At 43.9% G+C, this 16,535-nt stretch overlaps 1 protein-coding gene and 1 long non-coding RNA gene across 27 annotated transcripts in view; both read right to left on the reverse strand.

The window, feature by feature from the left end:
* The window catches only part of Osbpl1a (oxysterol binding protein-like 1A), a 187,974-nt gene that overhangs the window by 22,119 nt on the left and 149,320 nt on the right, over positions 1 to 16,535 (reverse strand). For all 26 annotated transcript variants that reach the window (NR_045524.1, XM_006526144.4, XM_006526143.4 and 23 more), the window contains one exon: positions 12,304 to 12,379. Coding sequence is in view for 25 of the 26 variants with exons in the window: in XM_006526144.4 (XP_006526207.1) it covers positions 12,304 to 12,379 (76 nt within the window). In the remaining variant the exon portion in view is untranslated. The remainder of the gene's footprint in view (positions 1 to 12,303; positions 12,380 to 16,535) is intronic.
* Gm52343 lies at positions 1,495 to 4,318 on the reverse strand. The gene is made up of 2 exons (XR_003952612.1): positions 3,378 to 4,318; positions 1,495 to 3,297 (listed from the first exon to the last, which is right to left on the reverse strand). It is a non-coding gene; the product is annotated as a predicted gene, 52343 (long non-coding RNA).

Raw genomic sequence — 16,535 nt, forward strand, 5'->3', positions numbered from 1 at the left:
GGCCCTGCTCTCTTCACTAAGCTTTCCTAACAGTCCAGGCCCAGTTCAGGACTTTCATCCTCTGACATCCCATTTCTTCTTCCTTCAGACATGAGAGTATGCCAATCCAATGCTCACATTTGATCATGTTAGATAAGTCTCCTGTCTTATGAGTACTGATCAACTTATCTGACCCATGCTGAGTAACAACAACTTACGGTAAAAGGGGCAGTGTGTAAGTGTGTGTGTGTGTGTGTGTGTGTGTATGTGTGAAAGAGTGTGAGTGTGTATGCATGTGTGTGAGAGTGTGAGTGTGTTTGTGTGAGTGTATGTATGTGTGAGTGGGTTGGGGTATTTTGCTTGCCTGTGTGTGTGTGTGTGTGTGTGTGTGTGTGTGTGTATGTATGTATGTATGTATGTATACATGTACATGTATGCCTGGTGCCTAGAGGTCAGAAGAGGGCACTGGATTCCCTGGAACTGGAGTTCTGGATAGTTGTAAAGCGCCATGTGAGTGCTGGGAATTGAACCTGAGTCCTCTGGAAGAGCAAGTGCATGGAACTGCTGAGCTACTTTCTAGTCCCAGGACAGTATCTTATACCCTGGATGTCACCCCTAAAGAGGACACATTGCAAGTGCTTGTGCCCTGGTGCACTTGGACAGCCCATTCCCCTTACCCCAAGTTTATTACTTCTCAGGTGGCTGTCACCAGGCACCATCTCCTGTGCAGCTTTCACCAGACTACTTTGCTTCTTGGGGACAAGGGCGTGTTTAATGGTACACAATAGTTAACAGGCAATTCAGAGTTGGAGAAGATTGCACTAAAAAGAAAGGGGCAAGCAAGCTCTGGAAAGACATGGGAATAACGAACTGGCAGGAATGAAGACTGCCGATCTGAAAAGGCTATCAACTGTGATCCCCACCACTAAGAGAGGGTATGAACCCTGCTGCAAAGTGGGATCGTATATAAGAAGGTGGGGCACAGCTATGACAGTCACATGTCAGAACTCAAAAATAAGACAACCAGGGATGAGCTCCATACCAGCTAGAGCTGGGAATTACGATGTGTCCATCAGTTGTATAAATGGACTATTTTGGGGAGGGATGCCAACCAGAGTATGCTGTGCAGATGTTCCAACAGAAGAACTCTAACAGCTCTTGTAACTTCAACAATTTTTATACAAACCAAAAACTGTCCTGAAAAAAAAATAAAGGAATTTAAGAAATAAAGTTTGAAGAGCAAATTTTCATTAATCATATCTAAGAAAATCACCTTTCTGATTTTCTTTGATGGAAAACACAATTATCATCACCTAAGACAAGAGCACGCTGACCCAATAGAAGAAAATTATTATAGGAAGTACCAGACACTTGATTTTAACAGTTGTTAGTATTTTAGATATACAATACTTTGAGTAGTTATCAATTATTTATACTTCAGAATTGTTGATGATTTTTCTCATTCTAAAAAACAAAAAAGTGTTTATGCCTGAAAAAGCAAGTCACAAAACAACATGAAAGAAATGTAGTTTAATTTTGTTACATATATATTTGCACAGACATACTACAAGGCTGGAACACCAAGAAAACAACAATGGCTATCTTTAGCTAGTGGTGTAGAAGTCTTAAATAAATTCTTTTGAGCTCATGGAAATCATATCAATTTATTTGAATTCTTACATTGAAAATACATTTTATTTACATAAAATTATACAATGAAATACAAATGTGCAAATATAAATATATACAATTAGATAACAATTATTCTATATCTGAATATAATTAAGTAAAAATAAATATTAATAAAATATATGATTATATATAAAATTATGAAACAAACTTAAGGAATGTTAAGTACCAATGGTATATTTTAACCATGCTTTTTTAAATATATGTGCATGTGTTGTTTTATTGGTACATTTTAAGCATGCCTTTTATTTTTAAATATATGTGCATGTGTTGTTTTGCCTACATGTATTTATGCTTACCAGATGCATTCCTGAGGCCCACAGAGCCAAAAGAGGGCATCAGATCCTCCAGAACCAGAACTAGAGGTAAGGATGTTTTTGAGCAACCATGGGGGTTCTAGGAACCAAGCCCAGGTCATCTGCAGGAGTAGCCATGCTCTTACTTAGCCACCTTTCCATGCCCAAGAATGGCTTCCCCGGCCCCGACTCAAGATTTCTCTGTTGCAGCAGGCTAAATTTATTTAAATGTATTTATTTTATTTATGGGATATTAGCATACTTTTGTGTATGGCCTTCTGACACAACCTTTGGAGAAGGGAGAGATATTGTACTTAGTTTTGCTAAACTGTAAGAGCTGACATTTACTGCTTACTTAGTGTGCACGTTTCCTAAAAAGAATGCATATTGCACTTCTTATCAGAAGCAAGAGAGAGAGGGGAGAGAGAGGGAGAGAGAGAGGGAAAGAGAGAGAGAGAGAGAGAGAGAGAGAGAGAGAGAGAGAGAGAGAGAGATGATAAATAGATAAACTTGAAAGAAAACAAGGATGGGTTGCATGGGAGGGACATGGGAGGAAAGGGAAGGGGAAAATGGTATAATTACAATTTAATTTTAAAAATAAATATATTAGCCAATATATACCTAACAAGTCCAGGGGACAGGGATAGAGGCTGATAATCTCACCTTCTAGAGGCTGGTACACCTTACAACCATCACTGACATTTACATTAGTGTCAATATGGAGGAAGGGAGCTGTGGTGGAGGTGGTAGGTGGAAGAAGTGCCACACAATTAGACACAAATAGTCCACTCACGCCTTCAAAGACAGAAGTGTGGCCTCTGGACAGACAGAGTGGACAGCCAGGGCCCAGGGAAGAGCAACTGTTGCTAGTGGTTAGTGTTTTTCAAGGAGTTCTGTAACGGGTGGCAATGAAGAGAACACAGCCTTGTGTCTGTACTTAATGCCACTTAAAGATGGCCAGGGCGGTGCTGGGGAGATGACTTAGTGCTTAATCATGTGGACTGCAGTTCACTTCCAGCACCTTGTAATAAGCAGTCCCACAAATGCACATGTGCGCACACACACACACACACACACACACACACACACACACACACACCAATAAACAAAAACCACAATCTTTGCGAAAACATTGGAAGGAAATGGTGGGCTGGTGTGGGCTGGAGAGATCTTGGCAGAGTGAAGCTTGCACTGCAATCCTAAAGACTGGAGTTGGGATCCCAGCACACATATCAAGCCAGGGTTCTAGAAAATGGCCACAGCACCAGCTCCAAGGGGCATGGACCCTGGAGGGTCTTTGGAGCTCACTGGCTTCCAGTCTAGTTAAGAACACCTGAGCTCGCACCAGCTCCAAGGGGCATGGACCCTGGAGGGTCTTTGGAGCTCACTGGCTTCCAGTCTAGTTAAGAACACCTGAGCTCTGGCTTCAGGGCATGGGATCCTTCCCCAAGGACTAAGACCAGAGTGTCACGAGAAGACTTTCTACTCCATGGCATCTCTGGTCTATGCACATGTTTCCAGATGCACCCACCCCAGACAGACAGACAGACAGACAGACAGACACACACACACACACACACACACACACACACACACACACACATCCTTAAGGTGGTAAACTTTACATTACATGTATTTTCTAGAAAGGAAAACTAGTTCCAAGGAAAAACTCCCCACGTCTAGCTCAGAGCCCTACACTTTCATCCCAAAGTGGGACAAGAGTCACTGATCAGCTCAATGGGGTTTGAAAACATTACATGAACTAATTCACATAAAATACCCACGGCTGGGCCAGACACACTGAGCGAGCAATAAATGCTGACAAATTATTAGCATCATCACTAGCAATGGGCACAGGACCTTAAATCCTCCAGGGCTTCATGGATTCAAGGAGCTGGGAATCAGCTGCCCAGCCATTGGCACAGCTCATGGTTGGAAGCTTAGAAAGCTGGAGAGTGAGGGAAGGGCTCCTTAAGTCATCTGGGAGGACCTACACACCAAGGATGCAGGGTGACCCCACCCTGACATAGCAGTGCCCCATGACCATTGAAAAGAATGAGATATGGATTGGCTATTTCCAGTTCAGCTCTCTTCCTGTGCTGTGAATGACAGATTTATCTTAAAGGATTTATTTATTAAAGCAATGAAGAATGGCTTTACCTGCAAGTTCAACTCTAGATTTCCCCTCCCTTGCTGCCAGTCCCTGGGAAAGCACTACAGATATTAGGAAATTTTCACTGTCGCTGAATAAACAGATGACTGGGGTAGGAGAGTTTACACTCTTTTATTTTTTTTTAAAGTCTCTAGATGGTCCATCTTTTCGTCTCAGCTCCAAACTTTGTGTCTGTAACTCCTTCCATGGGTGTTTTGTTCCCAATTCTAAGAAGGGGCAAAGTGACCACACTTTGGTCTTCATTCTTCTTGAGTTTCACGTGTTTTGCAACTTGTAACTTGGGTATTCTAAGTTTTTGGGCTAATATTCACTTATCAGTGAGTACATTTCATGTGAGTTCTTTTGTGATTGGGTTACCTCACTCAGGATGATGCCCTACAGGTCCATCCATTTGCCTAGGAATTTCATAAATTCATTCTTTTTAATAGCTGAGTAGTACTCCATTGTGTAAATGTACCACATTTTCTGTATCCATCCCTCTGTTGAGGGGCATCTGGGTTCTTTCCAGCTTCTGGCTATTATAAATAAGGCTGCTATGAACATAGTGGAGCATGTGTCCTTATTACCAGTTGATACATCTTCTGGATATATGCCCAGGAGAGGTACTGCGGGATCCTCCGGTAGTACTATGTCCAATTTTCTGAGGAACCACCAGACTGATTTCCAGAGTGGTTGTACCAGCTTGTAATCCCACCAACAATGGAGAAGTGTTCCTCTTTCTCCACATCCTCACCAGCATCTGCTGTCACCTGAATTTTTGATCTTAGCCATTCTGACTGATGTGAGATGGAATCTCAGGGTTGTTTTGATTTGCATTTCTCTGATGATTAAGGATGCTGAACATTTTTTCAGGTGCTTCTCTGCCATTCGGTATTCCTCAGGTGAGAATTCTTTGTTCAGTTCTGAGCCCCATTTTTTAATGGGGTTATTTGATTTTCTGGAGTCCACCTTCTTGAGTTCTTTATATATGTTGGATATTAGTCCCCTATCTGATTTAGAATTGGTAAAGATCCTTTTGAAATCTGTTGGTGGCCTTTTTGTCTTATTGACAGTGTCTTTTGACAAGGGAGCTAAAACCATCCAGTGGAAAAAAAGACAGCATTTTCAACAAATGGTGCTGGCACAACTGGTGGTTATCATGTAGAAGAATGTGAATTGATCCATTCTTATCTCCTTGTACTAAGGTCAAATCTAAATGGATCAAGGAACTCCACATAAATCCAGAGACAGTGAAACTTATAGAGGAGAAAGTGGGGAAAAGCCTCGAAGATATGGGCACAGGGGAAAAATTCCTGAATAGAACAGCAATGGCTTGTGCTGTAAGATCGAGAATCGACAAATGGGACCTCATAAAATTGCAAAGCTTCTGTAAGGCAAAAGATACTGTCAATAAGAGTTTACACTCTTTAACGCATTAAAACACATCTTTATTACAGGGACTCAGAAGGTAAACATTCAAGAAAATGGGAAGCCACTATCTTAGCCAAATAAAAGAGATTAAAGGAGGAGCTAGATGTGGCAGCTCACGCCTTTACCCCAGCATTCTGTAGGTAGAGGCAGGTAGATCTCTGGGAATGAAGGGCAGTCTGGTCCAGGGATACAGTGTGAAACCCTGTCTCAAAAATCACACACACATACACATACACACACACTCACACACACATACACACACATACACACACACACACACACACACACACACACACACTGGGGGGCGGGGGACAGAGAGAAATGTGTGCACACACTTCAGATGGCCATGAAAACAGCTCTGACCTCTCTCAAGAGCACACAGCAAGCTATTTTAAAGCATGCCAACTGGATGGCAAGTTTATTTCCTCCACTGTCTGGAGTTAATTAAAAATAATCTTAAACTTATTTTGGTCTCTAAAACTTACAATGTAGGTAATAAAAACAGTTACACAATGTACATTTCCCCTCCATCCCTCCTAGTCCTTGGCAATTGAAATGCACTGTTGCTTCTTCTAATCCAGCAGACAAACCTGGTTGTGGTATCCCTCAGCTATTATATAAACAAATTAGCATGTGCCTATGTCCCAGTAATAAGGAAACGTGTATGCCGAAGGTCAGCTTCAGGAAGAGACATTAGCTGGAACACTTTTTATCACTGAGCTGCAGTCAGATGGAAAAATTAAATATTCATTCCAGGCAACTCTACCTTGTGACCTAGCAAAACAAAGTTTAAATTGATACATGCACGGAAGTAAACCCCAGTGATCAACTGAAGACACTCCTCACTGAGACTGCTTATCCGCTGATGGGCTGTGAAGAGACAGAGGAAGGCCATCCCTTCATTCTAGCACCATGCACAACCCATAGGCAAAGCTGCTTTGAGCTCAGCTGAAGTCCAGGCCATTTTCTAAACAGTAAGTCTCCCGTCTTCAGATCTATCTGTGCAAATAGCTCAGCTGTGGGTTATGGACAGAAACCCTGGGTGCCTGCTAAATCTGCCTCCCCTGTGGCTCAGGCAGCCACTCAGGAGCCGTGTGTGACCCAAGCACTCCACTGCCTTCTGGGTTCTTCAGGAACAGTCCGGAAAAGCCGCAGTTTTGGCTGTTCCTTAGGAGGAAGAAAGTGGGAGATGAACCTGGCCCTGGATCCTTTCTCCATGTAGCATGAAGGCTGCGGTAGTGACACATCCCTTCCATCTAGAGCCATGGAGGATCACCTGCCACGCTCTAACTAGTGCCACTCAGCTGGGGACTCACTCCTGGAAATGATTCATGCTCTAGGGCTTGTCATTGGCTTGTCATTGTCTAGGGCTTGTCAATGACCTTGCCATCCGCATGCACTGTCCGCAGTGCCCTGAGCAGCAAGGCTAGGACGCACACAGCAAGGCACTCTAGAAACAAAGCTGTTCTGGTGGCAGCTGCAGCTGCCTCACCTCGATCCTCACAGACATGTGAAGGGCACATGGAAGACAGCGGGGCAGGAAAAGTGGCGAGTGTCTGGGTGTTGAGCCAACTGCATGGGGCACCTTAGTACTATCAACAGGGAGGCAGGCAGGAGAGAGAACACTGAGAAGCTACAGGGAAAGGAAGGAAACTGAGGGACTGCTGCATGGGGCTGAGCTGAGGGGCGATGAGTTGCAGTGCTGGGGGAATGTGGAAGGCAAGCCCTGGCTGCCAGTGCCAAGCCACAGTCAGTCTTCACCTGGTATTTGTTTCCATATTCCACCCATGCACATTTACTCTCCTCTCAGCTCTGGCAGGCCTGGGCTAGCCACGTGGCCCTGCCAGGCTTATCATTTAAAAAGTAAACATACAAGACACACCTCCCCCCCTGAATTACTGTAAACATTTTTTTGTTCCTAAGTGTGAAAGCCCTCAGAACTCGCTATCTGGGAGTCTGGGCACAGCCTCTTTCATGCAAGGTACCACTCATCTACTTCTCCATAGCTTCCCCCACTTCAGCTATGGAGGTGAGGCCCACTGGGGTGACGTCTAGCAGTTCTCCGAGGAGAGATTCTGATTTAGATCATGCTACTCTGGAGGTGGTGGTGATGTGTCTCAAGTCAGCACTGCAGGTGTGGCAAAGCTCCCGTCTTTCCCCATTCTCTACCTAGTGAAGTACATGTGTAGATTGACAGAAGTGGTTATGGCTCTGTGTTGAAGGCCTTGTCACTGACAGGTGACTACCATCAGCTAGAAGAACTCTGATTTCACTGGTGCATTCCGAACCTGGTAGCAGCACGTAGGACTGGTGGCATATGATGCCAATGAAGGAAGCAGGTCCTTGAAGAGAGTCCTCCAAGCGTGTCCTGTCCCTGACCCCTCTCATCTGTTTTCTGACTGCCCCGAGTGAGCAGTGTCTTCTGCCACTCCAAGTACAATGACAGTCTGCCTCATGTTAAGGGTACAGCCAGCCTCTGACTAAAGCCTCTGGAACCAGAAGCCCAGGCCAATCTTTCATCCCTCATGTTCATATCACATCACTGGTCTCAGTGGTAGGAAAGTCACTAACACATCTCAGAGCCCAAGGGAACACAAAACACTTTCATCAAAAAAATACTAACTTGGCAAAAGTATGCCTCCAGGGGAAGTTTCCCAATCCCTTCTAAAGGGCTGGGTAACACTGGGTCAAAGAAGTTTTGGGGTGCGGATGGGAGAACCTGGGAGAGCCTCCTGTAACATCCCCAGGCCACAAGGCCTACATCTTGGGAACAAAAGGGAACAAAGTCCTCTCTATAAGTTTTCCAAAGTTCAGTTTATACAAACAGTGGAAGGAGTCCTAATTGATTTGTCAGCTTATAGATCATAACAAATTATTTTTGATAATGCACTCTAATTTTTGGCATATAGCTGAGAAGGGACAAAGAACTGAATGACAATCCTAGATATTAACAATCCCACAAACTCCTACTCCCATCTGTTTATTAATGTGCAAAGGGTTTCTCAAGCTTGGTATCTATAAAAGTAACATAACTGCCCTACATTCTACTATCATTTTTGCACTTGGAGATGGTCGCTCAGATGTGCCAGTCCAACTGTACCAGGACCACCTCACTCACACACAAACAGTATTCTATGTTTTATGCTGATATTTTAGAAATATTCCAGCCATAATGTTACCACTGATACACTGTTTATAATAGTGGTACAAAGTTAACATTCCTTTTAGACACATTTTGTGATAGTGTAATACAAAATCAATAAAATACTTTCAGGGATAAAAATTGGTTCAATGCAATTAATTAATTTCTGTAAAGATAGAGAAGAGAAACACAAGTGTAAGGGAAATGGAACTTTATGCTTTTGAACTATTCGAAAGCACCCTGCTTGTGTACTTAGCCAACCAACGATGACAGCAAGAACATCTCCGTGGAAATGGCCTCCCCAGAGCCCTGCAGAGTATTACAGAATTTTCATTTGTAAAAGTGGGCATTCACCATAAAGCAGACCTTCCCCACCTCTTAAAGTAACTAAGCACTAAGGTCACAGTGTTGCCTGCAATTCAGGGGATGTAGAGGGGACATCAAAGACAAGGGCTCTTTGCCTTGGCCCAAGTGCTGTGAACAGGCCTCCCAAAGCTGAACCTGAAGCTGGGTCCGCTGACAAAGCTCAGAAGCCGGGGACAGGAGAAGGGGACCCAGGTGTAAGGACACATTTGCATGAAGACAATAGAGCAAATGATTTGAGAGTACTGGGAAGAGGGGTACTGCTTACTGAAAGCTCTAGTCACAAAGAGATTTATATCGAATTTTAGTTATATAAAGTATTTATTTCATACAATGTAATTGGATACCTAGTAACAAAAGCCTGTCCACAACAAATTGGGAAAGGAAAAGAAAGGACTTCATAGGTGTGAGAAATGTGAGATTCTATACTTTTTAGAAACAAAGCAAAGTATGATGTATTGGGGTCACGGGGAGGAAAGACTTAGCGAGCCCTGTTGTAGAGGTGTTGGATTACTATGTACACAGTAATAAATACCCAAACTGAGAAAAGAAAGACTTTTCTTACTGGACACAGAATTAGAGCCCTACCATCCCTAGCAGATAAGTATCTCCTATGAGTATTGTTTATATTTTAATTTGAGACAGGATCTCACTGTGTAACCACAGCTGGCCTGGAACTCACTAGGTAGGCCACTCCAATTCACAGAGGTCTGTCTACCTCTGCCTCCTGTGACTTTGAAAACCCACATTTCCAATTACACTGCCCATCACTGTATCAGTAGGCCATTAACTAAGAAAGCCTTGAGATCAGTGTTGAGCTGTGAGGCTGATGCCAGCGGTGCTCACACACTGTCAGTATGGCCTAGTCCGCAGGGACAGTGTATGTAGGTCAGACAGAGTCACATCTTCTCTGCTATTTTTAAAACTTCTAAGCCAGGCATACTGGTGAACTTTTGGGAGGCAGAGGCAGGAGGACTCAGAGGTCAAAGCCAGCCTGAGCTGCATAGCAAGACCCCATCTTGAGAAAGAAACCAACCAAAAAAACCAACCAACCAACCAACCAACCAACATCTTATCATCAGATTAAGAGACTGCATAATGCTCAGGGAAGAAATATGACAGCTGAAGGTACCTACATGGCTTTTCAATTGATCTTTAACAGATTGTTACATGTAACATTTTAACATTGTAACATGATTGTAACAGAATCATGGGCATGATGTAAAGGGTTTTTAAAAAAAAAAATTCTTTAAGGATATCAAAATGTATGCATGCTACTATTTTCTAAGTCTTTACTTATTTTCTTTGGGGCAGGGTAAAACAGGTATACATTAGAGTGAGTTATATCGAAAAATACAATTTTAGCTATGGTAGCACCCTTTGCACTCCTCTGCTGGTATCTCCACTTCCTCCTCTGATGTTGTCCAGCACTTCCATCTGCTGACTCTTCCTGCAGCCCCAGAGGCCTTACACAGTCAGCAACCGAGAACATTCCAGATGCTGGTGATGTCCGTAAACCCATGTTAATGAATCTAGAACGTCAGAGGGTCACCTTCCAAGGTCTTACTTCCTTGTAGCTCTCTGTCCGTGCTTTATCAGCCTCAATCATCCAGACCCACAGACAGGTTTCAGAACACTCTGGAGTGCTACCGACCCACACAACTGTTTGTATTTGCTCTCCTTGACTTATGATTCATCTGCATGTTTATTTGTACCTGTAGCTCTGTACCTAAAAATAAAAGCATTGCCACACTCTGGAGAGAACAAGAACAGGTTTCATCTAACATGACGTCATCTCCTAACTTAGAAAGATCAGTTCTAATGTAGAAAGGAACTTGATAAAGACAAACAGACATACTGTTAGTGATCCCCACAACATCTACCACACCTGATGCCACCACGGACCCAACATCTGCTGAGACAGGAAACGGGCTCAGACAAGAGACATACAACAAGTTGTGTTTTCTATAATGTTCAGAAAGACCAGCCACACATACTGTGTTCATACAAACTCCTTTCCCACATGGTCTCAAGGCAGACGTGGCACCGATTCTATAGAGACACAGAACAGACCTTCAATAAATGTATTTATCTTTGTCATACAACATGTAGCTGTGTGTCTATGTGTGCTTCTAAAATGAAAGCCAGTTCCAAACCATGGGTTTTGTTTAAACAGCAAGTTATGAAATCAGTTTAATGAGTTGACATCAGTGTTGCTTTAATAGTAGAAAAAAAAATCACTGTGGTAATGATAATTATTCTCTTGTGAAACTGGCTTTCACTTTAGAAGCACACATAGACACACAGCTACATGTTGTATGACAAAGATAAATACATCTATTGAAGGTCTGAAAAATACTCCACAAAAATTTTTTTGAATTGTTAGTTATAAAGGGAGTATTAACGTCAGTAACAAGTGACTTTTATTAGCCTACAGTGTAGTAGGTATATAATCGTCATCTAATTTAATTACATATTTGCCATGTTTGCTGCCTTGAATCCTAACCTGACTGAAGGAGACTGAAGCCCACTTTCTGACTCTCAGCTGGCCTTTCTGCTGATATAAGGACTACTCTGTATTGAGCACTGTGCTGGTCTAGCAGATACCTAGACATTTTGTATAAACTACATATGTTTGCACACATCTCTCGAGTTCAAGCTAGGAGTGGTACCTTGCCCAGGTCTCACCTAGAAGAGTAGCCAGGCTGACATGAAAGTCATGAAATAGCGTCACAAAGCCTAGCTGAACTACTCTCTGTGAAGGATGCAGAAGACACGGGTTTATGCTGACTATTTCTGGGATGAGCACTTTGGAAGCGGCACTTAGGAAGTCTCCACTGACAGGGCAAAGAAGCACTAGAAGAATGTAGGGAGCATAGTGGCTGAAGAGACTCTGGCATCAGACGGGCGTGCAGGAAAGGTTCTGGCAGCACACCAGGAGGCACAGAGTGGTGGCATCCACAGTATATTGCTCAGACTGAAGCCTCAGTATCTTGAGAGCCATGTTATTCAGTTACCATCATTTTTGGTGGCCATACTAACATCTGAGGTGTCATGCTAGGAAGAGGCTTCTAGCCTTCATCAGGTGGCAGAGTCCAGGAGGCAGTGCCACAGGAAATGCTGCCACAGTCCTCCCTCTCCCAGATTAGACCCTGCCATGACAATGCAGCAGAGATGATCCAACACATCTCCCATACTGCACTCACAGAGACTGCACAGACCCTAGCAATGAGGAAGCAGCGTTAACTCACCATCCCAATGCATTTTCTGAGGATGCTCCAGATGCTGAAATCGTTTCTGGAGAACATAGGTGATGGCAGGCTTGTTCTGGGGGAAAAAAAAGAAAACATACTTCATTTTTAATGCCAGTGATAGTGGAAAGGAAGCCATGTTGCCATTGACCTGAGTATAGGCACACCCACATACAGACACATTACAAAAATGTGCATTGTCACGACAGCGCAAAGCAGTGGCCATGTCCACTGACCACTGCTCTGACCCCTGGTATTTTCAGAGCAAATAAACAGGCCATTTGTCTTCAGTGCTGTGATGATTATAACTCCCTCAATCTGTCCTGTTCCTCAGAAGAAGGCCAGATCACCTCATTCTAAAGAACCTTCATACACGCTTCTGTGTGCTGGTACATCTACTTCGGTTATCTGACTCATAACCCAGTAGCCATACTGTGACCTAACAAACCATCACACTCTAGCCAACAGCTGGATACAACGTGCTGTCCTAAAGCCTGAAGTGTTTTGGAAATTAAGTGAGAAAATACTAACAAATTATCAAAACAGAAGCAAAGCTGAAACCCTCTATTATACAATTCAAACTTGCCCAGAACACTGACATGAAAGAAATTGTGATACCTCCTATACATTGGAAGACTTTTTCAAAAGCAACCCTTGACAGAGGGAGCATTTTCAAGGCCTTTGCAGAGAAAGAAGCAAGACAGACTGTGCTTTCAGTAACAGGGGGTCTCCAGCTTCAATTGTAGGCCGTTAGAAGCCAGGCCTGGTAGGCAGGATTCCAAGCCCATCCCAGAGATCAGGACAGCAGTCCTATGGTAGGGAAGGACAAGCCGGCCAGGTCAGCTTTCTACAGCAGATGGCAATAACTCAGCTTGCCAAGGTGACAAGAGCTGCCAGATTTCTAGCTGCCTGCTAAGGGACATTCAGATGTAATACTCAAGGACTACAATATGTGCTTATAATCCTAGTACCTGAAATACTGAGGCAGGAGGATAGCAGTAAACAGCACTGGTTTCTCTTCTATAGGTCGGTCCTGGGTTTGGTTCCCAGCACCCACATGCTGGCTTGCAAGCACCTGTAATTCCATTTTAAGGAATCACACACCCTTTTCTGGTGTCTGCAGGCACCAAGTATCTATGTGGTACACTCACACACACACACACACATACACACACAAACACACACACACACACACACACACACACACACACACACACACACACACAGGCAAAACACCTGTACATACAAATAAATTTAAAAAGAAAACAACTACCAACAAAACTCAAAATACTCAACAAAACTGTTATCTTTGAAAGAACTCCTACATCAATTTGAACTATAATGGGATTTTCAGTTTGAAAGCAACTACTACTTAAAAGCTGCCATAGTGAAATTCTTCAGATTTTTCTTTCAGGAATATATACTGTTCATTCAGGAGAGTCTTTAACCAGGCAATATGCTAGAGCTGTGGCCACAGCAAGTATTTAGACTACATTCTCCATTCACTAAGACTACCAATTTCTGTGACAAGGACAATACATCCCAGGAGCACAGATCCCTAATGCTGTTGCCACAAGAATTTATAATACCATGTTAGCCATGTACATCAGCACACCTGCCCTCTGCTGTCTATGGAACAGACTGAAGTGTAGTAACACGCTGTCAGTCTGGATGAAGCATACTTTAGGGTCACAAGTGGTTACCCACAACACGGGTTCACATTAAGTACATAGCCATGTCCTACTGTTCTAACTGGAGACAATAATAGAGGCAAGAACGGCAATAAATGTCTTAGAAGTATGTGTTGGTGACAGGTTTGCTACACACCCAAGGCTGGTTTCATATTCTATGTTCTCCTGGCTGGTCTTGAACTCTCACTCCTTCTGCCTCTGCAGTGTGGTGATTACAGGTCTGTACCACCACACTGCATCTCAGGGGCATTGCTTTAGAAAGAGAAGGGGCTAAGGGACCTCACGCTCAGTAATTATTAACCATTTAGGAACTGCCATAGGTTTGCCACTAGGAGTCCCACGGGATATTCTCTGCTTTTCCTTTTGCAATATTTTACGAAAATATATTAATTACTTGCTTATGAGGAAGCCAAATTACCAGCAATGATATGTATGCCAAACAAAACTACAGAGGAGAGGTGGAAGGGAGTCTGAGTGGGGACTTATTCTACAGACTGCTGGGTTCTTCTGTGGGATATGCAGAGCCAGGTGCAAACCTTAGCCCACACTGTACTAGGAGTCGGTCAGAAACTATGAGAAAAATACTGGCCTATAAGAATATATGCTGTGCAGAAGTCTTGGTTTAACAATGACCTCAGAGTTGTTGACCATGACCTAAGGCTGCCAAGGCTGCCAGGAAGACAGGTGTAATGGCAGACTGCAGGGAGGCACATAGCCAAACAGCCCCAAGAGACAGACAGACTGGGGCCCAGATCAGGTGCCACTGTCAATGGTCTCCTTAGCGTTGCTATGCAGGGAGACTTACCAGAGCCCAGACAACGTGTCTAGAAAACACGACTAACTGTGAGCGACGGAAATGTGTAATTCTGGAAGAACAAAGGAAGAAGGAGGGTAGGGGACAAGAGGCACAGCAGGGGACATGGGGTATGCCATCTGGGGTGAAAGGTGTAAACGCCCCTGCAATAGCCCTACTGTCTCACTCTCCCTGAACCTGTCTCTTTCACCCTTCTCCACAGCACGGATAATGTGACACCTGCATAATCTCTTGTCTACCCAGGACTGTGACCAATCAGTATGGAAGGTCCCAGGTTTTATTTATTGCTACAGTAGATGCCTAATACAGGGCCTAGCAAAAGGAAAGGAATGCTTGCTGGATAAACTCTGGATTATTATCATTTTTCTCTCTTAGAAAGTATTCGGTTTTTTTGGTGTATCCAAGACAACAGGAATCACAGTACAGATCAAGTAAATAGATGTCAGAGTAATTGGCCTAAAAGGGGAGAGAGGCTCTGTACATCTGAGGAAGGGTTTCTGGCAGAGGCTGTGTTAGGCACAGCATGGAAAGCTGAGCTGCCCCAAGGAAGGCCAGGAGAGCCTACAGGGAACAAGACTGAGCACACAGAGTTATCTGCCCAGTGCCAATGATGCCAAGGGTGTGCAGCCATCCCTGCTACATGAACACAAAGAGAACATTACACAGAATTTCAAATGTAGCAAGATCCAAGTTAATCAAGTAAAAAGGAAAGAAACAAACTAACTTTGGTCTTCATTGTGCAGGAGGCTATAGAATGGCTCCCGAGCCTGGCTCAGGGCCAGCAGCACTCTGATTCTGCAAATTCAGGAGGCAAAGCTTACTCGAAGGAAGTGGGCAAACGGGCTTCTCAAGGCGCAGGCTTCTCAGGCCTGTCCCCAGTCTCCCAGAACCAAGGGTCACAAGGACCAAAGACTGAGTCCCATGGAACCAAGAACTAAGTAAGCCTTCTCTCAAGTTTTACAAGTTTTAAAATGTACTCATTGAGAATGTCTTACATGTATATAATATACATTGATCACATCCACCCTCCAGAACCTCAGAATATCCCCACCATGTTTTCCCTTCCAACTTTATGCCCCTCTCCAAATAATCCCAAGTCCAAAAACAGTCCTTGGCCAAATGTGCATGGGTGTCAGCCACCTACAGAAAGAAGGTGAACCAAATAGGGGACATAACCCTGAAGAAAGCGGACCCTGCCTCCCTCAGTGGCCATCAGCTGCTAATAGCTCTTTAGGTACGGGTGGGCGGTTGTGAACCTCCCCACCTGTGCATGAATGTGGGTGGGCTTGACCGTGAAAGATATCAACAGGAATGAGCCACTGGAGGGAAGAAGCTGACACTGGAGGGAAGTGCGGCAGCTAGAATATTAGCATTTTAACAAGTATCATGCAAACAATTCACACACTGTCTTTAGAATGCAGTGTATTTGGGATGGATCCCCGGGTGGGGCAGTCTCTGGATGGTCTTTCCTTCCATCTCAGCACAGAACCTTGTCTCTGTAACTCATATGCCAGCAAGATTTTGCTGACAGGACCCTGATATAGCTCTCTCTTGTGAGGCTATGGCAATGCCTGGCAAACACAGAAGTGGATGCTCGCAGTCAGCTATTGGATGGAACACAGTGCCCCTAATGAAGGAGCTAGAGAAAGTACCCAAGGAGCTGAAGGGGTCTGCAAACCTATAGGAGGAACAACAATATGAACTAACCAGTAACTCCCAGAGCTGTG

The sequence above is a fragment of the Mus musculus genome, chromosome 18 (assembly GCF_000001635.26).
Source record: "Mus musculus strain C57BL/6J chromosome 18, GRCm38.p6 C57BL/6J".
NCBI lineage: Eukaryota > Metazoa > Chordata > Mammalia > Rodentia > Muridae > Mus > Mus musculus.